Source organism: Saimiri boliviensis, chromosome 2 (assembly GCF_048565385.1).
Source record: "Saimiri boliviensis isolate mSaiBol1 chromosome 2, mSaiBol1.pri, whole genome shotgun sequence".
NCBI classification, from domain to species: domain Eukaryota; kingdom Metazoa; phylum Chordata; class Mammalia; order Primates; family Cebidae; genus Saimiri; species Saimiri boliviensis.
This window is the reverse complement of record NC_133450.1, coordinates 64,648,274-64,664,592: the sequence shown is the minus strand read 5'-3', so window position 1 is coordinate 64,664,592 and position 16,319 is coordinate 64,648,274. Positions and strand designations below refer to the sequence as shown.

Genomic DNA, 16,319 nt, shown 5'->3' with positions numbered 1-16,319 from the left:
TGTAATCCCAGCCCTTTGGGAGGCTGAGGCAGGAGGATGGCTTGAGCCCAGGAGTTTGAGACCAGCCTGGGCAACATGGAGAAGACCTGGTCTCTACAAAATGTCTTTTCTTTTTTTTTTTTGAGACAGAGTTTTGCTCTTGTTACCCAGGCTGGAGTGCAATGGCGCGATCTCGGCTCACCACAACCTCCGCCTCCCGGGTTCAGGCAATTCTCCTGCCTCAGCCTCCTGAGTAGCTGGGATTACAGGCACGCGCCGCCATGCCCAGCTAATTTTTTGTATTTTTAGTAGAGACGGGGTTTCACCATGTTGACCAGGATGGTCTCGATCTCTTGACCTCGTGATCCACCCGCCTCGGCCTCCCAAAGTGCTGGGATTATAGGCTTGAGCCACTGCGCCCGGCCTCTACAAAAATTTTTTAAACAATTAGATGGGCATAGCAAGTGTGCACCTGTGGTCCCTGCTACTCAGGAGGCTGAGGAGGATTGATTGAGACCAGGAGATTGAGGCTGCAGTGAGCTGAGATCATGCCACTGCATTCCAGCCTGGGCAACAGAGTGAGACCCTGTCTCAAAAAAAAAAAAAAAAAAAAAAAAAAAAAAAAAAAAAAATATATATATATATATATATATATATATATATATATATATATAAAATAAAATAAAATTATTTGGATCTTCTTATGGCTTGGACCTCAGCCTGATCTCAAGACCCGTTCGTCCTGGCCCAGCTGTTTCTCCTCTGACCCCTGACACTCCAGTCATCCCCAACCAGCTTCCCAGACAGAAAGCTCCCCAGGAACATTCTGTCATGATTATTAGGATGGGAAGGTCCTTTGGAGACCCCATCTGGGCCCACGATTGTGTCTTTACATTTTTCCCTGGTGCCTCCTGTGCTGCCAACTTGAAGACTTCTAGAGCAGATCCCCCCAGCAAGCTTCCACATGCCGCTTCCTCTGTCTGAGTGTGCTTTCTTCCTTGCCCAACTGACGAACTCCTATTCATGCCTCAAGACCCAGCACCTAACTCCTTTGTGGGAGAGAATCGATTTCTTCCTTCTCTGTGTCACTCTACTTAGATGGTTGACATTCACTGCTGGGTATTGCAAGTATCTGTTTTCAGCAAAGTCTTACCTATCAATGTAGGATTATGGGCCAGGCACAGTGGCTCACACCTGTAATCTCAGCACTTCGGGAGGCTGAGGAGGGTGGATCACCTGAGATCAGGAGTTCGAGACCAGCCTGACCAACACAGTGAAACCCTGTCTCTACTAAAAATACAAAAATTAGCCATGCATGGTGGCGCAGGCCTATAATCTCATCTATTCTGGAGGCGGAGGCAGAATCACTTGAACGTGGGAGGCAGAGGTTGCCGTGAGCCGAGATGGCTCCACGGCACTTCAGGCTGGGCATCAGAGCAAGACTCCGTTTCAAAAAAAAAAAAAAAAAAATTAGAGATCATAAAATAAAAAAACAAAGGCTGGGACGGTGTCCTCTCCATGACTCTGGCCCCATCACCCAGCATGTGCCTGGCATGGAGGACTGGCTCAGTAAGAGTTTGGATGAGTAAAGAATAAGCTTGTAGCCAAAGAAGCTTTTCAGCCCTACAGAAGCATTTCCTCTAAGGGAAGAGAAAAGCCGCACCCACTGCTAGCACTGAGAGGTTCCCCAAGATACATGTCCTCTGTCCCCTTTGGGCTGCTGACCTCACCTCCATAGCAGAGAGGGCACCATTTACTTCTGTTTTTGTTTGTTTGTTTGTTTGTTTGTTTTTTGTTTTTTTTGAGACAGAGTCTCACTTCATTGCCCCAGCTGGAGTGCAGTGGCGCCATCTTGGCTCACTACAACCTCCACCTCCCAGGTTCGAGCAATTCTCCTGCCTCAGCCTCCTGGGTAGCTAGGATTACAGGTGTTTGCAACCATGCCTGGCTAATTTTTATATTTTTAGTATAGGCAGGGTTTCACCATGTTGCCCAGGCTGGTCTTGAACTCTGTAGCTCAAGAGACCCACCTGCCTTGACCTCCCAAAGTGCTGGGATTACAGGCATAAGCCACTGTGCCCTGCCACCATTTACCTTTCTTGGTGGTTTGTCTTGTCTTGGATTGAGGGTATAGGAGACACACTGGGTGGGAGGTGGGGGTGTATTCTATACATGCTGATCTAATAGTTTCCTATCTGGGGACATTTGAAGGATGCCAGCAAGGTCCCCTGCTGAAAACTATGCCCCCTACCCCCGGTGCCAGGGCCAGAAATGTCCGCACTAGACGTCCTCTTCTCTCTCTGCAGCCCTTCTATACTGTATTATCAGGGGCCGCAGTGAGAGTCTGCTTTCCCTTGTGTCCCCAGCACGAGCCGTCCCCAGTTCTGGAAATACGAGTCAGGTGCCTGCACTGGCAGCCTGACGTCGCTGGAGCAGTTCTCTGAGCAGCTGAAGGACATGGTGGCCTTCCTCCTGGGCTGCAGCTTCTCCCTGGAGGAGGCCTTGGAGGAAGCCGGGCTCCCCAGAAGAGACCCAGCAGGTCACAGCCAGGCAGGTGCATACAAGGTAGGGTGACAGCCCGCAACCCACAAGGGCAGAATGGCCCGAAAATGCAGATCAACTTACGTATTCCTGGGGTGGGGAGAGCACGGGCACGGGAGGCAGAACGCCTAAGCTCTAGCCCCAGCTCAGCCACCTTCTAGCTGTGCAACCCAGGAGAAATGATCCATCTCTCTGAGCCAGACTCGATCCCACTCACGTCTGGGAACACGCAGTGTGGCCCTTCTTCATGGTTCTGTGCTGTAAACCAAACCCGCTTGGAATTTCTCTGGCTCTTTTAACTTCAGGCACCTCAGTGAGATTTTTAAAAATCCTCCCTGGCTCAGGGGAGCCTCAGCCAGTGGGGATGAGCCTGGCTCTGTAAATGCCCAGGGATTTGAGGCAGGGCCTGGGCCAGGCGGTAGCACCGGGGTTAGGTCTCTGTCCAGAAAGCCGGGTCATGTTCTTGGCTGGAGGTGGCCTCTGGCAGTCACACACAGCACAGGCGGCCTCCCTGGGACCTGCCCGCTGTGCCTCTTCCAGCCCTTACTTGTGAAGGTGAGTGCACTAGACTCCCTCATTCCACAGACCCTTCCTGGACATTTGTTGGTAAAGTCCGAGAATTCACTCTGCTCCGTCAGTGGTCAGCCAGCATAAACAGCCAGGCTCCGGGTTTCTTTCTTTACGGAGGACTTGGACCGGAGATTTCATCTGGGACTCTGGGACATTTATTAAAATGTCTTGGTTTGGGCTCCTGCCAGAGAGGCCCCAGCTGCCTCTGATCAGAAACAAAGCTGCCCATAGTCCATGCTGCCCTCATGGGTGAAGTGTGTGCCGAAGCCAAGGAAGAGTGGGGATGGGACCCCAGCTCTGGCGGGCACCCAGGGCAGGCTCTGGCGCTAGAACACACCGCCCTTTGTAGGAGGTGGGAACTGAGAGGGCCTCATGGCTCATCATGTGCAGACTCTCATTTTAGATGAGGAAACCGAGGTCTAAAGAGAAAAAAGGACTTGCCCAAGTCCCAAAGCCAGATGGGAACCCGGAACTCCTGGCTTCCATCTGCACACAGAGATGTGACAATTAAATGATGCTTTCCTGTCACAAGAGCTGCTGATATGGTGGCTGTTTGTTACTTACAAAGGTGTAAGTAAGTGCTCAACACAGCTTCACTGACCCTGAGGCTTATCAAATAGCTTTCAGTGTATCATCCATGTCTCTGCCCCTGGGCTCCAGGTAGAGAGGCTGGACAGCCATCTGGGATTCCATTGCCCCCCATAACCCCCCCACCCCCACCCCAGACAGGATGTGTCTCAGCCTTGGGGAGTGCTGTCTGGCTCTGCCAGTGGCTCCAGCGTGTCCCCTCTCCTTGGTGCTGTTATGCAGACACTGCTGGCAGGCACGCTGAGGTTCCATCCTGCTGCCACCAGGGTGGTGATAGCAAGCCCTTTAGGTGGTGGCCAAGGCTGTCACCATAGATTACAGTACTGGCCATGTCCTAAATCTTTCTTTTTTCTTTTTTTTTTGAGACCGAGTTTCACTCTTGTTACCCAGGCTGGAGTGCAATGGCGCGATCTCGGCTCACCACAACCTCCACCTCCTGGGTTCAGGCAATTCTCCTGCCTCAGCCTCCTGAGTAGCTGGGATTATAGGCACGCGCCACCATGCCCAGCTAATTTTTTGTATTTTTAGTAGAGACGGGGTTTTCACCATGTTGACCAGGATGGTCTCGATCTCCTGACCTCGTGATCCACCCGCCTCGGCCTCCCAAAGTGCTGGGATTACAGGCGTGAGTCACCATGCCCGGCCATGTCCTAAATCTTTCATAAGCTCTATTGCAGGCACCAGAAACCATTCAGGAGGTGGGGTGGGGGAACAAAATACCAGTGAAAGTCACACAGATCAAACCGGGCAATTCTGTGAAGGCAGGAGGAACCAGGCAGCACTCTGTGGGGTCTGGGGCCAGGCTTGTCGCTGGTGTGGATTCAGGAGGCAGAGCAGACACCAGCTCCTCCTGTGATATTCTCCTTTGCCTCCCTCAGCCCCTGATTCACCAGAGGCTCTTTCCCTGTGGCCACAGCCCCTGCAGCCCCTGCAGAAATTCAGAGGCTTCATGATATTGGATGGGGAAAAAAATACATTTTTCACCTACCTACCTACCTTCCTTCCTTCCTTTCTTCCTTCCTTCCTTCTCTCCCTCCCTCCTTCCTTCCTTAAAAGTACGTTTTCCTCCTTCCTTCCTCCCTGTAAATGCCCAGGGATTTGTGGTAGAGCCTGGGCCAGGCAGTAGCTCCCGGGTTAGGTCTCTGTCCAGAAAGCCAGGTGATGTTCTTGGCTGGAGGTGGCCTCTGGCAGTCACACACACAACACAGGTGGTCTCTCTGGGACCTGCCTGCTGTGCTTCCTCCAGCCCTTACTTGTCAAGGTGAGTGCACCAGATTCATTCACTCCTTCCTTTCTTCCTTCTTTCCTTCTGTATTGCATTGCATTGTAATGTATTGTAACATTGTGTTGTATTGCATTGCATCGCATTGCATTGTAATGTATTGTAACATTGTGTTGTATTGCATTACATTGCACTGTTGGCAGTTCTTGCTCAGTTGCCCAGGCTGGAGTACAGTGGCACAATCACAGTTCACTGCAATCTCAAACTCTTGGGCTCAAGAGATCCTCCTATCTCAGCCTCCCAAGTAGTTCTAACTACAGGCACACGCCACCACACCAAGCTAATTTATGTTTGTTTTTGTTGTTTTTGTAGAGGTGGGTTTTTGCCGTATTTTCCAGGCTGGTCTTGAACTTCTGCGTGCAAGCCACCCACCCTTCTCAGCCTCCCAAAATGCTGGGATTACAGGCACGAGCCACCGTGCCCAGCCTGTTATATTTTCATAACCTTAAGTCACATTTAGTATTTTCTTCAATTATGAATGTAGGCAACAAACAGCTGTCCTATCAGCAGACCCTGTGACTTCATGGCTGGCAACAGAAATCACAGATATCTTCATATCACGTTAGAGTTCTTCCTGATATCTCAAAAATATCCTATATGCCAATCACTGCTTCAAAGTTACAATGATAGTAGGTCTTGTTTCTTAGGCTGCTACTGAGGAAGCATGCATATTGTTGTCTCACGTTTTTCCTTATTTTTTTTTTTTGAGATGGATTCTTGCTCTGTCACCCATGCTAGAGTGTAGTGGCACGATCTCAGCTCACTGCAACCTCTGCCTCCTGGGTTCAAGCGATTCTCCTGCCTCAGCCTCCCAAGTAGCTGGGACTACAGGCATGAATCACCATGTCTGGCTAATTTTTGTATTTTTAGTAGAGACGGGGTTTCACCATGCTGGCCAGGCTGGTCTTGAACTCCTGACCTGGGGATCTGCTTGCCTCAGCCTCCCAAAGTGCTGGGATTACACATGTGTGCTACTGTGCCGGGCCACGGTTTTCCATTATTTGATAACTGTGCTTGCAGGATAATTGTTTTCCTTTGGAATCCTGTGCATTTTCTTGTATGCAGTTAAAAGCCTTACTCTGACCAGGGGTCCACAGCTGCACTAATCTACCAAAAGGGTCGGTGGCACACAAAAAGTTAAGATTCCCTATTTTCAACCAGTAATTAGCAGCAAACTCCCCCTCTCTATGTCACATAAAAATAGAAGCTAATTTCTATAACAGCAACTCCTCCTTCATTTAGCTGCCTTGAACTCTTGGTGCTCAGAGCTTGGATCTGTGCTAATTCTTTTTTTTTTTTTTTAACGTTTTCACTTGATTTTTTTTTTTTTTTTGTCAGACAACAGTGCCTTGTGCTACCCATGCTGGCTTCTGCTGCCCTCTGGTGGTTACAATGAGGCCCATTCCCAAGGACAAGCTGGAAAGGCTGGTGCGGGCCAGCTGCTCCCTAGGGGGTAAGCAGGGACAACCTGTTCACATTGGTGACCCAGGTGAGTGTCTCTCGCTCCTGCCCATGACCCTGACAGCCTCTCTTGGAGTAGGGCCTGAGAAGCAGGCAGGAGCTTGCTATGTTCCTGAGCTCCCACGGCTTGTCTTTTTTTCCAGGGGTCTCCAGGGGCAAAGGCCCTGAATAAGGCTCCAAAGCTCTGGCAGCTGTATCGGCGCTAGACTTACTGATGCCCCTCAGGTTTAAAGGTGCCACCCTTGGCAGAATAGCCAATCTCACTGTGGTGTAAGTTTACATATATCATATCCTCTTGGGTTTTTATGGAGTCTTCTAATATATATGTAGGACAAAATATATATATATATAAAATGAATATATATATATATGTTTTTGTCCACAATTCCTGCTTATGACTCCTAAAATTTTTGGGACCTCCAAAATGCTATATTTTGTCTGGCAGGTTCAGAGTGTGGCTGGTCAATGGAAAGACTTAGAACTTTCAGCTCCACCCCTCCCCGAAACCTCCAGGGAGGAAAGAGGGGTTGAAGGTCAAGTTGATTACCCACAGCTGATGGTTTAATCAATCATGCTTATGCAATGAAGCCTCCATAAAACCCAAGAGGGTAGACTTTGGTGAGCTTCCACATAGCTGAACCCTGCAGGTTCCTAGAGGGTGGTACCCAGGGAGGGCATGGAAACTCCACACCCTTTCCCCACACCTCATCCCGGGCATCTCTTCATCTGCATTCTTTGGCATATCCTTTATTTTTATTTTATTTATTTATTTTTAAGACAGTTTCCCTCTGTCGCCCAGGCTGGAGTGCAGTGTTGCAGTCTCAGCTCAATGCAACCTCCGTATCCTGGGTTCAAGTGATTCTTCTGCCTCAGCCTCCCAAATAGATGGGATTACAGGCACCCACCACCATGCCTGGCTAATTTTTGTATTTTTAGTAGAGATGGGGTTTCACCATGTTGGCGAGGCTGGTCTTGAACTCCTGGCTTCAAGTGATCTGCCCATCTTGGCCTCCCAAAGTGCTGGGATTACAGGCATGAGCCACCGCACCCAACCTGCAATATCCTTTATAATAAACTGGTAAAGATAAGTGATTGTTTCCTCAAGCTCTGTAAGCTGCTCCAGCAAATTCATCAAACCCAAAGACAGTTCATCAAACTGGAGGTCAGTTGGTCAGAAGTTCCGGAGGCCCAGGCTTTCGACTGGTGTCTGTTGGGGGCAGTGGTGGGGACTGAGCCCTCAACCCATGGGTTCTGATATCCAGGTAGAATGGAATTGGAAGGCACCCAGCTGGTGCCTCTTGCTCGATGGTGGGGAGAAACCCCCACAAATTTGGTCACAGGGGTCTTCTGTGTTGATGACTGTTATTGTGGTGTGAGAGCTGAGGACGCACACCGTTTGGATACAACTTTTTTCTCTACACACTCACCCACTGGGGATCTTTGATAAACATAAAGCTCCTATGAACTTCCAATGAATCTGGGGTTGGGGAAAGCCAAGGGTGGCAGCAGGGCTCTTTGCCCAGAGATTTGAGCTCAAAGAAACCTCTAATCCAGGCTGCTATTCGCTGATATATTGGGTAGGAGACGGCTTTGTTCCAAATGTTAATTTGAGCTGAAATCCATTGATCCCCAGCATATTAACTCAATCTGAGAGTGAGTGAACAGATCCAAGATGAAGAGCCAATATCAAGAAGCCGTGCAGGCCTCTCGGAGGCTCTCTGAGGGCCTGATGAGAGCTTGCGACTGGGCCTTGGATGAGGGTACAAGTTTGGCATACCTGCACTTGCTCAGCTGTGTAACCACAAAATCAGACAAAAACCTAGCCTTTTGCGAAAATGCAATCAGCACTTGCTAACTTCATCACATGAGAATTATTTTTTGGAGCCACCTACCAGGACGGTGTCTGCTGAGGAGTTTTATCATTAGTGGGATGGATTGGGCCCAGTACGTCCGGCTTTGCTGACTTCAGGATGAGGTTGCTGCTGGTAGTCCAGCAGCTGAGGTTAGGTGCATGAGATGGGACTCAGCCTGGACCAAGATCCACTCCCCAAGGCTGACTTCGGTAGCAATCTACGCAACGAGAGTACTAGACTCAACGCACCCAGGGCTCTTTCCAGAAATCACGCAATGGAGTTTGAGATGCTGTGTTCTGAAACCTGCAGTCCACATGGACTGTGAATTATGGAGTACCTTGAGTTGACAAAGCCTTAAGTCCTTTTCTCCTTCACCTCTTCCTCAAATACCATTTAAAATAATCCTGCAACTTGAGTTTCTTTTTTTAGGGAAAGAACCATGAGCAACTTGACCAGTTCTAATTGGGTGCTCCTTGCTGAGGGAATTACATTTTCCTTTTCCATTGGCAGAACTGTTGGGAATCAAAGAGCTTTCCAGACCTGACTACGGGGATGCCATGGTGTGTCCCCCAGGGGAGGTCCCAGTGTTCTGGCCTTCTCCGCTGACCAGTCTCGGAGCTGTCAGCAGCTGCGGTACGTTGGGTGATCACGGGACAATCACCCTGCCCTAGGATGGAGCCCAGTGGGGTCTAGTTCTTGAAAGCGCAGTCTTGCAGCACAGTGATTTAAAAATGAAGCCGTGAAACAAGACACAAAACGGAGGCCTACGGCTGCAGTGAATGTCTCTCTGGTTTCCGTCTTTTAATCCCAGGGCTGGAGGTCCTCACCAGAGCACTTTGTCTTAGAACTTAAGTTTTTCTTGCTGTTGGTTTTTGGTTTTCTTGAGACACCGTCTTGCTCTGTCACCCAGGCTGAAGTGCAATGGCATGATCTTGGCTCACTGCAACCTCTGCCTCCCAGGCTAGAATGCTTCTCCTGCCTCAGCCTCCCAAGTAGCTGGGATTACAGGTGCATGCCACCACACCTGGCTAATTTTTGTATTTTTAGTAGAGACGAGGTTTTGCCATGTTGGCCAGATGGTCTTGAACTCCTGGCCTTAAGTGATCGCCTACCTCGGCCTCCCAAAGAGCTTGGATTATAGGAGTGAGCCACCGCATCTGGCTTCAAATACGTTTTGATTAAATATGTTTCTTTTTCCTTCCTTCCTTCCTCCCTTCCTCCCTCTTCCCCTTCCTCCCTTCCCTTTCTCTTCCTCCCTCCCTCTCTTTTTCTTTTTCTTCCTTCCTCCTTCCTTCCCTCTTTCTTTCCTTCCTTCCTTTCTTTCTCTTTTTTTCTCTCTTTTTCTTCCTCCCTCCCTCCCATCCTTCTTTCCTTCCTCTTTGTTTCTATCTTTCTTTCTGTCTTTTTTTCTCGGGGTCTCACTCTGTTACCCAGGCTGGAGTTCAGTGGCACCATTATAGCTCACAGCAGCCTCAAACCTCTGGGGTCAAGTGAGCCTCCCACCTCAGCCTCCCAGGTGGTTGGGACTACAGGCATACACCACCCACCATACCCAACCAAATTTTAGAAATTGTTTGTAGACATGGGGTCTTGCTACATTGTCCAGGCTGGTCTCAAAGTCCTGGCCTCGAGTGATTCTCCTGCCCCAGCCTCCTGAGTCATAGAGATTACGGGCATGAACTGCTTACTCCAGTATTTTGATTAAGTATATTTTTATCTGCTGAAACATCCCCACCCATTCTAGCAGGAGGACTAACCTTTAGCTTGGCTTTTTGAGACATTCTGGAGATTGGTGGGGCCTTTAAAACAAAGGTGAGACCAAGAAATATAACTAAACAAATCATTTCCCATGGTATTTGCAAGGTGATTATAATAAACAAGGCCAGCAGCCGTATTTTTTTCAAAGGCCTTGAGTGATATTACAATAAAGAGACACACGGGGGCGCCCTCCTGTGCTCACAGTAAGCTAGGAAGGTGACGGAAATAACAGCCACTGCAGACCATGGTCATGGACACTGGAAAATTCTGGCCAGGCCAGCCACACTTGCTCTATAAGCACAGAATCTAGTGTTACTTTAATTTATTTTGAAAGCATTCATGAGAGTTCAGCTCTCAGAATGGCTTCATGAGAGGAAAAGATCATCCCTATGTGGTGAGGAGGCGTGGCTGCCAGGATCCACAGGCTTCCATTCATTCGTTTGTTTACTTACATGTGTTGAGAACCTGCTGTGTAACAGGCATGCATCTAGGCCTCGGGAGTACAGTGCTCCGCGGGACAGGAGGGAGTCCTCTGGGTGCTCGTGGTCTTTTCCGAGTGTGTGTGGGGGCATGTGTGTAGACACACACATCTACGTGCAGAAAATGTCCCCCAGCCCAGTGGCCTCACCGCTTTCCCACCCTGGCCGTGGCAGGTGCCCTGCAGAGGTCTCACTGCCATGGGCACCCCAGCACGCCCCAGCCCTTTAGTTCTGACAGCAGTGGCACAGTTGATCATAGATAAGAACTAGTGACATCAGACAGTGACAACCTTGAATCATTCTCAAACTTCCTTTATTTTTATTCTTATTTTTTGGAGAGAGGGTCTCGCTCTGTCACCCAGGCTGAATGCAGTGGCACGATCATGGCTCACTGCAGCCTTGACCTCTGAGGCTCAAGCTATCCTCCTACCTTAGACTCTGGAGTAGCTGGAACCCCAGGCATGTGCCACCATGCCCAGCTAATTTTAATTTTTTAGAGATCGGCTCACACTATGTTGCCCAGGCTGGTCTCAAGCTCCTGGGCTCAAGCAATCCTTCCACCTCGACCTCCCAAAGTGCTGGGATTATAGTCATGAGCCACCATGCCTAACCTGAACTTCAATATTTAAACTGCTATTAGCAATAGATTATTTGCTGCAGCCCTCACAACCGATGGGGACAAAAGCCTGTGTCATGCTCTGAGCTGACTGTTGTGATGCATACCTGGCTTTGCAGTGACCAGTTTTAGGTGCTGTCCAAAACACAACCAGACAATGATGACATTCATCAGATTCATGACTTCTTCCCCTTATACATCAAATCTGAAAGTTATGTATCTATCAGACTTTCATTTTAAAGTGCTGGCTTACTCTGGCTTTCTATTAAATATGAAACTTTTTTAAGCATGTATGGTGGCTCACACCTATAATCCCAGTACTTTGGGAGGCTGAGGTGGGCTCATCACTTGAGATCAGGAGCTCAAATCCAGCCTGGCCAACATGGTGAAACCCTGTCTCTCCTAAAAATATAAAAATTAGCCGGATGTGATGGCACACACACCTGTAATTCCAGCTACTTGTGAGGCTGAGGCATGAGAATCACTTGAATCCTGGGGGTAGAGGTTGCAGTGAGCTGAGATTGTACCACTGCACTTCAGCCTCGGTGACAGAGAGCAAGACTCTGTCTCAAAAGAAAGAAAGAAAGAAACTTTATTGTTTCTGTGAAATCCAGGATTTATTTACTCAATCCACATCTGCATTTATTCAACACCTATTATGTGCAAGGCACTCTGTGAGGTCCTGAAATGCATGAGCAATGGTTGTTCTTCAGGAGCATACAGCTGAGTGGAGATGAGTACTCAAGGATAACAATGACACTGAAGAAGGCAGAAGAGGTAGACAGTATGGTATTAAGCACTTAATGAGCTAGGCACAAGAAACTAGGAATGAGTAAGATACTGCATGGGTCAGGCCAGGCTCCACGGCTCATGCCTGTAATCCCAGCACTGTGGGAGGCTGAGGCAGGAGATCTGTTTGAACCCAGGAGTTTGAGGCTATGGTGAGCTGTGTTGTACTACTGTACTCCAGCCTGGGCAACAGAGCAAGCCCTCGTCTCTAAAAAAAACACAACAAATTTGTTGTGTTTTTTTTTAGAGACAACATAGAGACCATATATACATATATATGAGGCTGGGCACAGTGGCTCACACCTGTAATCCCAGCACTCTGGGAGGCTGAGATGAGTGGATCCCCTGAGGCTGGGAGGTCAAGATCAGCCTACCCAACATGATGAAACTTTGTCTCTACTAAAAATACAAAAATTAGCTGGGTGTGGTGGTGCACGCCTATAATCCCAGCTACTTAGGAGGCTGAGACAGGAGAATTGCTTGAACCTGGGAGGCAGAGGTTGCAGTGAGACGAGATTGCACCACTGCATTCCAACCTGGGTAGCAGAATGAGAGTGTCTCAAAATAAATTAATTAATATGTATATACGGTGCTTATTTAATTATGCAAACCATCATTTATTGAGGGCATACTCTGAAAAAGCACTTTGCTAAACACTTAAAATTTTTTTTTTTCTTTTTTAAACCACTTGAGTATGCTAAACACTTTAAAAAAAAAAAAAAACAGGGTCTTGCTCTGTTGCTTAGGCTGGAGTCCAGTGGCACGATCTCAGCTCACTGCAGCCTTCGCCTCCTGGGTTCAAGCAATTCTCCCACCTCAGCCTCCTAGGTAGCTGGGATTGCAGGCACACCATCATGCCTGGTTAATTTTTGTATTTTTAGTAGAGACAGGATTTCACCATGTTGGCCAAGCTGGTCTCAAACTTCTGACCCCAGGTGATCCACCCTTCTCTGCCTCCCAAAGTGTTGGGATTATAGGCATGAGCCACCATGCCCAGTCTGCTAAACTCTTTAATGCACATGTTCCAATTTTGTTCCGACAACAGCCATATGAAGCATTATCATTACTTTACAGTCATATAAACAGCATTAAAGAATAAAGCTGGGCCAGGCATGGTGGCTCACACCTGTAATCCCAGCACTTTGGGAGGTGGAGGTGGGCAGATCACCTGAGGTCAGGAGTTCGAGACCAGTATGGACAACATGGTGAAAACTGTCTCTACTAAATCACTTAAACCTGGGAGTCGGAGGTTGCAGTGAGCTGAGATTGTGCCATTGCACTCCAGACTGGCCAACAGAGCAAGACTCCATCTCAAAAAAAAAAAAAAACAAAAAAAAGAATAAAGTCAATCAAGTCATATCTCAAATTCAAGTATAATCACAATACTAAAACCACTCCCTAATAACTATGCTAGAGTGTTTCACATTGCCTGAAATCTAACAAGGGAGAGTCTTTACAGAACAAAACCAGCATAAATCAAAGCAAAATATACATGATATAAGGAAAAATAGAAATGGTGCTCACAGAAGAGTTCCAGATCTAACATTTGCTGGAAAGCAAAGCAAGATGGCTTCATGAGTTTTAAGAATCCAGTAAATACTTCCTGATATCCATGGGTTCCATTGATGGAATCACCTAGAGCTGTAGCTATTAGAGACAACTGTTTAAATGGAACTTGAGGTAGCCACAAACCAGTTTGTTCTGACCCCGGTGCCAACAGGTGGCAATGGGCGTGCCTAAGCTGAGTTGATGGCCGGGTGCCATCTTGCCTATCAACAGTGAGCTAGATGAGGGTAGACTGGGCTTGATGGAGTGGCTGGGCTCAGACCCTCCCACTGTGTGTTTTAGGGGCCCCACTGGCTTTTGCCAGCATGCCAGGCTGCACAGTTATGACTGACCTGAAGGATGCAAAGGCTCCAGCTGGCTGTCTCACCCCTGAGAGAATTCCAGAGGTCCATCACATTTCCCAGAATCCTCTGCACTACAGCACCGCGTCAGTATCTGCTTCTCAGAAGATCAGAGAACTGGAGTCTGTAATCGGCATAGACCCAGGTAAGAAACAATGCATTTGCTCCTGGAGACACTCACCACGGACATCATTTTCAGTGAAAAAGGCAGGATGCAAAATGTATCCACAGGATGGTTTTATAAATGTTGCTACTGTATATAAATCTCAAAAAGACCAAAATTAAATACACCAGAATACTGACATGGATGGTCTCTAGGTAGTGCTATTATGAATAATTTTTTTTTCTTTTCTTTTCTTTCTTTCTTTTTTTTTTTTTTTTTTTTTGAGACAGAGTCTCACTGTGTTGCCCAGGCTGGAATGCAATGATGTGATCTCTGCTCACTGCAACCTCTGTCTCCAGGGTTCAGGTGATTCTCCTGCCTCAGCCTCCTGAGTAGCTAAGACTACAGGCACATACCACCATGCCTGCCTAATTTTTGTATTTTTAGTAGAGACAGGGTTTCATCATGTTGGCCAGGCTGATCTTGAACTCTTGACCTCGTGATCCTCCCATCTCAGCCTTCCAAAGTGCTGGGATTACAGGCGTGAGCCACTGTGCCCAGCCTTGCTTTCTTCTTTATGGCTTTTTCTTTTCTTTATCTTTCTTTTCTTTCTTTTTTTTTTTTTTGAGATGGAGCCTCACTGTCACCCAGGCTAGAGTGCAGTGGTGCAATCTCAGTTCACTGCAACCTCTGCCTCCTGGGTTAAAGTGATTCTCCTGCCTTGGCCAGGATCCTGAGTAGCTAGGACTACCGGTGCATGCCATCCCACCCAGCTAATTTTTGTGGTTTTTGTAGAAACAGGGTTTCACCCTGTTGACCAGGCTGGTCTCGAACTCCTGACCTCAGGTGATCCACCTGCCTTGGCCTCCCAAAGTGTTGGGATTACAGGCGTGAGCCACCACACCCAGTCGTTTGTGGCTTTTTCTTGCTGTTGTTCTAAACTTTACCACTAAATGTGTAAGGGAGTTCATTGAGTTCATTTGCTGGATATGTTGCCAACCAGAAGCAGATGGGGTTCAGTACGTAAGAAAAAAGAATGGTTCCTAGGTAGGCAACTGCCAGCATTTAAAAAATATATATATTTTAATTCATTTTAGTTTCTGGGGTACATGTAAAGAACATGCAGATTGTTGCATAGGTACATACATAACTGCCACCACTTTAAAAAAGTTCTCAATGGAGTTTATTATTATTATTTAGAGATGGGGATCTCACTATATTGCCCAGGCTGGTGGTCTTGAACTCCTGGACTCAAGTGATTTTCCCGCCTTGGCCTCCCAAAATGCTGGGACTACAGCATGAGCCACCCAGCCTGGCCTCTATGGATGTAATAATGTTCTTAATCTCCCCATTTTCTGCCGTTGCCTTGGGGTTGGGCATGGAATCTATTATTTGTATACTGGGCAGCAGGGATAGTGGTGGGGGCTGGGTTACTTCTCTGGGGATCCCAGTGGGGCAGGACCCTGCAGCCACAGCCTCACTGCAGTTTGCAGTCAACTTGTATATTGTATAATGCATCTAAGAGGTAGATAGCCCTTCTGTGGCTTTGGAACCACCGGCCTTCTATACATGGGACAGGGCTGGTGGGATCCCCAGGGGACCTGCTGCTTCCATCTATCTATCTATTTATTTATTTATTTATTTGAGACAGAGTCTCACTCTGCTGCCCAGGCTGGAGTGCAGTGATGCAATCTTGGCTCACTGTAACTTCCACCTCCTAGGCTCAAGCAGTCCTCCCACCTCAGCCTCCTGAGTAGCTGGCACCACCATACCCGGCTCATTTTTTGTTGTATTTTTAGTAGAGATAGGGTTTTGCCATGTTGTCCAGGCGGGTCTCAAACCCAAAGTGGTCAAGTGGTCTGCCCACCAAAGTGCTGGGATTACAGGCATGAGCCACCATGCCCGGCCCTGCTGATTCCAGTTAGAAAGAGGTTTGCTGAAAGCTGGTAGAGGGGCTTTTAACTTCCAGCTATATCTTCACTTAAGGGCTGAATATCTAATCCCAGGTGGCCAGCAGACACCACAGTTTCACCCACCATTGCACGTGGTAAGTTCCCTTGTTGGCAAACAGCCATGAGAGAATTACGGTGTAGACTGTACCTCAGTTTCTTCATCAGCGTAACAGGAGTAATGACAGTTACGCCTCTCTCTCCGGGTTGTGGTGCGTAATAAGGATAATGGTGTCACCTACCAAGTTGTACTCTGCCAGGCATCAGGCTGCAAACATTTACACGTTTCATCTTATTCAGTTCTCCCAATGACTCTATGTGGAGGCAACTATGATTAACTTCATTTAACAGGTGAGGAAACTGAGACAGATAAGGTGCAGAGACCTGTCAGAGTTCACATACCTAGTAGGTGGGCAGGGCAGATCTTGAACCCATGTCTGCTGA

The 16,319-nt window shown here is 47.9% G+C and overlaps 1 protein-coding gene across 6 annotated transcripts in view; it reads left to right on the top strand.

Moving 5' to 3' along the window:
* The window catches only part of DGLUCY (D-glutamate cyclase), a 105,635-nt gene that overhangs the window by 53,314 nt on the left and 36,002 nt on the right, over positions 1 to 16,319 (top strand). For all 6 annotated transcript variants that reach the window (XM_010350573.3, XM_010350572.3, XM_074393473.1 and 3 more), the window contains 4 exons: positions 2,346 to 2,544; positions 6,299 to 6,449; positions 8,785 to 8,907; positions 13,765 to 13,968. In XM_010350573.3, the coding sequence (XP_010348875.1) occupies positions 2,346 to 2,544; positions 6,299 to 6,449; positions 8,785 to 8,907; positions 13,765 to 13,968 (677 nt within the window). The remainder of the gene's footprint in view (positions 1 to 2,345; positions 2,545 to 6,298; positions 6,450 to 8,784; positions 8,908 to 13,764; positions 13,969 to 16,319) is intronic.